We start from the raw sequence: 7700 nt of genomic DNA on the forward strand, positions 1-7700 counted from the left end.
GAACTTTGTTGTTTTGAGTCATTTGTTACTAGCCTCAGTCAAGTTGGTAACATGAATCATTACTAAAACCTTCAGTTGCTGTACAAAATGTTAAGAAAATAAAGCACCAAATAAACAGCTATGACATGCTCTCTTTATTATGTATTAAGTGAAAGTGTGTAGTTTAAGACATTAACTTTGTTGATTTTAGTATAAGAACTACTCCATTAGAACCTCATGTGCCCAGTTCATCTTCAACGATTCTGCTCCATCTAAAAAGAAAAACATTTTATCTACTTGACAAAATGTTGATTATAAAGCTTTTATTTTGACATTGAAACTTATTGGAATACATAAAGCATCTTGTAGCAATTGATGTGTTGCGTTTGATAAAAACGTAAACTACTAAACCATGATGTCACACACTGGTTTGGTCCCACAATGAAGTTTTTGCTGCCATTGTCGTTTAGAAACCATTAGCTAACACACATCCTGGATAATCCTCTCACTCTTAGAAGACAGAATGCAGGTTTCAGGATTTTGGAGCCAATTTTGAACCTTGGAGCTACAGCCATCTTTTATTTTGTCTAAATATGAGATTTGAATTTGAAATTAATTTTGTTTCAAGTACAAACATGTCCCTTCGGTTGTTGATTTTTGTCATTTTGAGCATTTCTGATCATTTTAGTTCAGTTCTATAAAACTGCTATCCAATTAATTCCCTAAATCATTGGAGTGTCCCCTTTTCATCCCCTTTTATTAAGACAGAAAGAAAACTGAACATGAGGAGCACTACTCTAAATTCAGAGTTGTTGTAATGTTAGAGTAAAAAGAAAATATACAACTTACTGCATGTCTTTGTTGAAGGTTGTCATTTTGTAGCACCATCACCTTCAGAGACTCTGTGCACCTGAACAGCATCTGCATGTTTGGTGCCTCCAACCTGAAGCATCTGAGGCAAAATGTCACCACATATACTCTGTGCTGGGAAACCAACTGGGCTGGACTGAGGAGGAGGAGGAGGGAGTAGGGGAGAACTCTGTGTCTCCGAGAAGCTCCAGTGATGAACAAAACACTTGGTTTTTGCAACTTCTGCTAGGAGCTCCTGGAGCCCTGGGAGGTGTTGCTCCTGAGCCAGGGCTTGTTCAGCAAGGAGATCCAGGAGGGAATGAGTGGGAGTCTCATCAACTTGAGATTTCTCCGACTCTGCATTTGAGGTGGCTCTGACATTCATTTCCACTTTTTTGACCTCGCCCTTCTTCGTGGCAGCACCCTCGTGAACAACAGAACTGAGTCTATCGGAGCCTTCGGTGAAGGCAGAAGCTGCTCCTCTGGACATTTCTGTCAGTGGTGAATTTCCCCAATCGTCATTACAGTCATCTGAGAATGAACATGACTGCTTCTTCTCACACTTGGCCTTCTTCGTTCTAAACATGTGAAACAATGCTTGCATTTTTGGTAAATAACTTTAAACATTTTATGTAGAAATTCATACAAGTAACAGCATTTAATTCCGCCCATCGCTGCACTCACAGTAATGACGAGAGATGTAACAATTTCCTGCTCTCCTTCATCAGAACCCTGAGAGAGAAAAAAGACATTTAAGTCGTAACATGTGTATAGTTAAAAGTATGAAAATAAAGTTTCAGGACTGAAACTGCACCATTATAGTTTACCTTGATTGCATCCACCCTTTTGGCCAAAGCGGTTTGACCTCATTGTCAAGAAAGATCTTGAGATGCTCTTCAACCTCCTGTTCCCCCTTCCTTTCCTTTTTATAATTGTCTGCTTTTGCTTTCAGCACTTGGCCCAAACACTCTCTAAATGACAGAACAGGTCAAAGTGTCCGTTTTCATGGACTAAAGCACAGTTTTAAAAGATCTTACTGAAATAAAACATGTTAACACGTGATTGATCTTTACAGCTTACCTGATCTCCTCATTCCACTTGAACACTTTCTTAGGACCTGCTTTTCTCCCAGTTTTCTCCTCATCATTGTCCTCTGTTGCTCTTTAGATAAACAGAAAATGCCATTATCACAGAGGGCTAGGGATGGTTTCCAGTAGTCCAATTCTCTTTGCAAGCACCTGCACAGCCAACATGCTAATGCTAAGCTAGCCTAGAAGCCAGAGTGCTGTTCAAGCTGAGTAAATGCTGATCCCAGCCTAGCAGTTGCATGTACATGCTGTAGAGTAATGCTCATGTCGCATCTGCCTTTTTGAAATTGTACAATTTGGTTGTGTCAGCCATAAGAAAAGATTGTAATATTTAAATACAGCCACAACTGTGGCTAAGAATGGGAGATGAGACAACGTGGTAAGTAGGAAAGGAGATTTTATTTTGTTAAATAAAATTATAGACACTAGTAGCTGATAGTCTCACCTCCATTTTCCAAGAATAAATGAACTTACTTTGAAGTCTTGACTTGTTCATACGCCTGACATTCTTCATTGAAACATGAAATCTGCTCAGGCATAGATCTTCCAATGGCATCTTTAAGTTTCTGCATGGGATTTTCCACCCCAGGGGGCTCCCCCTTATCAAGAGGGCATAAAAAGCAGGTCACACAAGTATAAATAATTTACAACTCTGTAATAGAAATGCAGCTGAACACATGAGCACACTCACCACTTGTGCGATTAGCAGTTTCTTTACACGTTTGAGAAGCGTATCTCTGCTACAGGGCAGGAAAGACGACAGGTGTGTGTACACCTTGGAGCGCAGTGACCCACTCTGCTCCCGACACTGTAACTCAATGCTGTGCCGAAACACCAAGAGCAGAAACATGCATTTAAACAGTACACTCAATATCTCAGGTGGAACAGGTACACATTTAGTTAAAGGGTTAGTGAGTTATATACTGTTTTGTATACCTTTGAGCATGCAGCCATAAAAGCGGCTTTGTGACGCTGCACCTACATAGCTACTATCTTTGTATGCCATGCTAATCTGTGTGTAAACCGGTTAAAATTTGCGAAGGAGATTATTTGAAATCTTAGGCATGAGTATAGGTATAACAAGATTTTTGATCAGATAATCACGTGTGTAGCAAATTTAAGGTCAAGATCAAGGTTTGCAGGTCAATACCTGAACTTGAAGCAGGCACTGTCCAACTTTTTCTTACACGAGCATTCAAGTTCCACAAAACGTGATCACCTAATATAAATAAATACCACTTCCTAGTAGTTTCTGAAAGAATGAGTCATTGAGGTATATCTATCACTATATCTACATACATACACACACTCAGCCTGGCCTTATATAGACGCACCATCTCCATGACAAGATTATTATTCCTCATTTCTTTTTGTTTTTAATTCTTTGCCCTTAAATTCAGCATCATTCTTTAAAATAATAATAATAATAATAATAATAATAATAGCAGCAGTTTGTATGCTGTGCATGTCTGTGCTGAAGGACTTTCGCTTAAACTTGCAAAGAGAAATATGTTCTGTTCACTGTTAATGGTTTTACATTTGAATATGTTCACTTGGGAGAACTCACTCTAGCAGGATTGAGTTGATATCTGGACTGAAGAACTTGAGTTTTGACTCTCCCTCTGATATCTTGGCCGCCTAAAAATCAGTGTAAACATTGCTCATTAAACTGCAATCAGTTTGTCAACCTATACAGTGTGCACAGGCATTTCCTTTCAGCAGAAATACATAACATCTCACCACTGTGAGGTTTCTAATGCTGTCTTTCAGTGCTGGAGGAAGTCCCTCTGGCAGCGGGGCGCTCTGTGATGTAGAACTGGAATCTGACACAAGCTGGGTTTGCTCTGGTTCACATTTCTCCAGAAAATTATTCTTTGAAGTTGAAGTTCGGGTTTTGGGATCAGAAAAGGTGTCGAGCTGCACGGAATCATCCGTTTTGCTTTGGATCAGCTGCATCTCTAATGCTGGTTGAGGAAGTGATTTAGGCGATGAGATCTCTTCACTGACTTCTAACAGAGAGTCCAGATCAATATCAAAATCTACTGTGCTGGCTGCTTGAATCAGAGCTTGGTCATTGGTTGAACCAATTAAACTGAGAAGAGGGTCAGTTAGCCCCATGCCTCCACCCCCACCTGCATCTGCAGGAAACAGAGGGGTTACTGTTGCACCCAGATTTGCAGCTGCCTTGTCCCTCGCTCTCTTCTGTCTCTCTCTCTCCTTTTCTTTTTGAAACTTTTTCAGCATGCTGGTGACGCTCAGAGTCCTAACAGCCTTTTTCTTCTTTTTGATCTCCATCTCATCAGTCTGCCCAATTTCAGACATAGAGCTACAAAACAAGAAAATTACAAGGGAACAATTTAGTGTTGTTAAGTCAGCTTTACAGCATCAGTATCTAACTTTGGTCAGCCTCACCTTAACTTATGATCCATGTTGCTTTTTATCTCTCCATCTGCTCTGCACAGCTTCTTCCCTGGCTTCTCCTGATCATTATTCAGTTTACGTTTCTGGGAAATTGTTCAAAGGCATGTTAAACAACTCAAAAACGTTATAAAGAACCAAAATGTTGGTGCAAAATTTCCTTTTAAATCTATTTAGCAGATTTGCCTAAATATTCAGCGCAGCCAGTCATGTACTCTTACTGCTTACTTTTGTCATCTCAATCGTTTCCTCTTCGGCTGTGAGGTCATCGTCTTCGGTGTCAGAGGCCTGGCGGAACTGCAGCACGCCCGAATTCACATAGAACCCACCAAATTTGGTGGTGATGGAGCATGGCACGAACTCGTCATACTAAAAGCAGTATGTAATACAATTACAGAAACTACTGAGGGACTGTATAACCACAAGCAGTACACATGATGGCTGTTGAGAGCTTTCACGTGCAGCAGCGAGCTAATGCTTAAGCAGAAAGAACATTTACTCAGTGGTGAGTGAGGTCATTGTCATAATCTAGAAATCAAACCGTCTTTTTGTGCAGCACAGCAGGCAAGGACGAGTTTATACCAGCTGTGAGAAATTTCAAAAGGTGTTCTAACACCGACTCACAGCCTCAGAGTTGTCAATGAAAGAATCCTCGTCATCATAACCAAATCCGATGTCGATCAAGTCCTGGATGCGGTCCTTTTTTTTCTTAGGTTTGGCACCCTGTATTGAGAGGAAGCATAACATTACTGCACCATTTACAAATATTTATCATAGTGATTGCCACCTTCTGTTCACACATCAGTTTAATCTTATAGGTTAATAAGGTAATTTGTTTTTTAAATAACAAAGGGAGTAACAGGCTGCTTTCGGAGGCACAACCTGTGTTACCAAAAGTGAACATAATTTATTAAGCCTTAATATATGAACGTTCTCTTTATCACATTGTATTGGATTCTCAGGTTATCGTGTCCAGGCTGACCTCTGGGCCACCCAGCTGTAGACAAGCACCCATCAACCCTCACAAAAAACACCGAAACCCCCCCCCAAACAAAATCTGTTTACATGTTTACAAGAGTAAAAGGCTACTCACATATTTTTCTTCCAACTTCCTTGCAATGGCAGCGACTTCATCGTTCTCCCTCTTTTCTTCCTCCTCTAGTCTGCTCAGTGGTCCTTCAATTTTTGACTGACTTATCTGAAACCCATTAAATGCCATGCCAGCCATTGTTTTACAGGAAATTGAACACATATCTGGCTCCAATGCAACCAGCATGTTTATTAGTTTTTCATGAGATTAACAAATCAAGTCATTCAGAATAGCAATTTACTCCCACTGTGAGTGTTAAAGCAGATCTTTGTCCCACTTTGACTATTATCTAACTTTTAAACCCAGCTCTGGCTTTAAAAAGTTAGTTTTTTAACCCACTTTTGAAACTAAGCAAAGGCTGCTGCTGAATTAGCAATGCAGTTCCAACTGAATTAAAACTGAACTGCTTTTTGTGTGTGTAATACCTTAAATGGTTTACAATTTCATGTGGTTAGCCAAAAGCCTAAAAAATATTTAGCCTACTTAACCCAGACTAACTACAGTCACGGGTCTGTTTGTATCTTAACTGGTTACAGGTTAGGAGGGTGGAGGTCGTGACTTAATCCCACCTTGTCATCAACAAGCTGCCTGTAGCTGAACTCCGGGAAGCTCCGCTCGTCGGGCTCAAATAATGTGAGGACGAGCCGGACTGTTTCAGTGTCAGCGGGTCGATCTGAGCGGGATTCTTCCATCTGCGGAACCCCTGACGGACACCTGTGGGTCGAAGGCGAGTTAGAAGAGGGCGCATCACTGCTGAGAGTAAACAGCTGAACTCTCCGGGGTTCAGCCATCCCAGCGACACCACACCGGAGTCTGGTTTGGTTTGAACTGAGGAGACGGGCAAAGAGAGTTTAATTAAACTCAAACTGCGGCAGGTGTGCGCGCACGTGCCCAACTGTGTTACCTTGGCAAGCAATCCCGTTTGTTTAAAGCGAGGTTTATTTCTTTAAAGATGGTCCGTCTTCTTCGTTTCTCACGCATAAAACTCTCTCAGAACCAGGTGGAAGAAGAACGTGTTGAAAGAGAAACAGGATTCTGGAAAAACGTCTGTAAAGCTTTGGGAGTGCCAAGTACTGGCTCTGTATTATCCTAAGTATCCATCCATTTTCTTCCGCTTATCTATCAGTGGCGCCTCCAGATTTTTTTCATAGGGGTGGCCAATATAGGCACCACTAAAAATATTGGGGATTGCGCACAAAAAACAGAATTTCCAGTTTTATTGTGCTGTTGTCAAATATAGGTTGCTTGAAAAATATTGCAAAAAAGAGAGACGTTGTTATTAAAGTTGATATCACTGACAATAGGTAGGCCTACATATGAAAAGCAAATAAGATTTTGAAATCCATAATAATGTGTTCTAAACAGGAATAAATAATTATAAGTTAATGTTAATGTTTCAACTCATTGTAGGCTGTCTTTCTCTCTCTTGTGCTCACGTTTATTCGAATTATTACCAACATAAGACAGTTTTACCAGGATGGGCCATTAGGGAGGGCAGCAAATTTTCTGAGGGGGTGACCATTCTAATAAAAAATGTAGGTAATGTATTCATGCTGTTCCACAAGAGTTTTTAGTTATTTGGTTTGTGCATGGCAACAAGCACATGTCTCAAAGCAGATTTATGTAACAGTTAATATAAATAACGTGAAAAATACTTTTACAAAGAATAAAAAAAAATATTTTTTTCAGTAGTTCTATTTGCAGAAGAGGAAGATTGTCTGAGTATGGCCCCTGCTGCTTCTTATCTGCTTTCTCAACACCTGGAAATCTCTGCCCTTGTGTTTACACTTTACAAAAAGTCCAAAGATTCTTGAACACAGAAGAAATCTTTGACATTATTTTCGGCCCAGGATGGAAGGTTTGGCTTTTGTGATCCACACTCCAGGCAACCAGATGGACTACCCTGGGCCCAGATGGTACTGGTACAGCTGTTGGGTTTCTTTTCACACATTTGGATGATCTTATAACAAAACTTAACAAAATGTTCACTAAAGTTAGGCACCAGTCGAGATGCTCATTTTGAACTGACGCCTGTGCTTTTTCAGCATTTAGATGAGCTTAAGCAAAGCACTCTGCCACATGTAAATTCTCCTGCCTAAGCAGTCAGTGCCCAGGGTTGTATTTCTCCTGTCAAAAGGGACACATCTCAGGTTTAAGTGCAGATAAACTTCAGCATGACAGTCTGCTAGAGGTAGCTTCTCATAACTAAATAACCAAAAAACAGAAACAAAGATTTCTAAGGAAAAACTTAAGAACTTTGACATTGGAAACAAAAT

At 40.3% G+C, this 7700-nt stretch overlaps 1 protein-coding gene across 2 annotated transcripts; it reads right to left on the minus strand.

The window, feature by feature from the left end:
- Positions 1-850: 850 nt before the first annotated feature.
- LOC146572214 (ubinuclein-1-like) lies at positions 851-6532 on the minus strand. Of its 2 annotated transcripts, none has more exons than XM_085276228.1 (14): positions 6329-6532; positions 5994-6252; positions 5428-5532; positions 4959-5057; positions 4563-4703; positions 4329-4420; positions 3657-4242; positions 3484-3554; positions 2608-2737; positions 2391-2515; positions 1909-1989; positions 1656-1799; positions 1513-1560; positions 851-1406 (listed from the first exon to the last, which is right to left on the minus strand). In XM_085276228.1, exons 1-14 carry the CDS (start codon positions 6403-6405, stop codon positions 851-853), a joined length of 2514 nt encoding a protein of 837 aa, XP_085132354.1. In that variant the 5' UTR covers positions 6406-6532. The 2 variants fall into 2 exon arrangements, with proteins under 2 accessions (XP_085132354.1, XP_085132355.1); XM_085276229.1 differs by having other exon boundaries at positions 5994-6138; positions 6329-6531.
- Between the last annotated feature and the right edge of the window lie 1168 nt (positions 6533-7700).

This window comes from Mchenga conophoros, linkage group LG6 (genome assembly GCF_057382185.1).
Source record: "Mchenga conophoros isolate Kocher_MC1m ecotype Shallow Benthic linkage group LG6, M_conophoros_male_GT1.1, whole genome shotgun sequence".
NCBI classification, from domain to species: Eukaryota; Metazoa; Chordata; class Actinopteri; order Cichliformes; family Cichlidae; genus Mchenga; species Mchenga conophoros.

Coding starts and splice junctions, on each gene's coding strand:
- LOC146572214 (XM_085276228.1), bottom strand. CDS start 6,405: ATGCGTGAGAAACGAAGAAGACGGACCATCTTTAAAGAAATAAACCTC. Junction 1,800..1,908: donor AAGTGGAATGAGGAGATCAG/GTAAGCTGTAAA, acceptor TCTGTCATTTAG/AGAGTGTTTGGGCCAAGTGC. Junction 1,407..1,512: donor TTACATCTCTCGTCATTACT/GTGAGTGCAGCG, acceptor TCACATGTTTAG/AACGAAGAAGGCCAAGTGTG.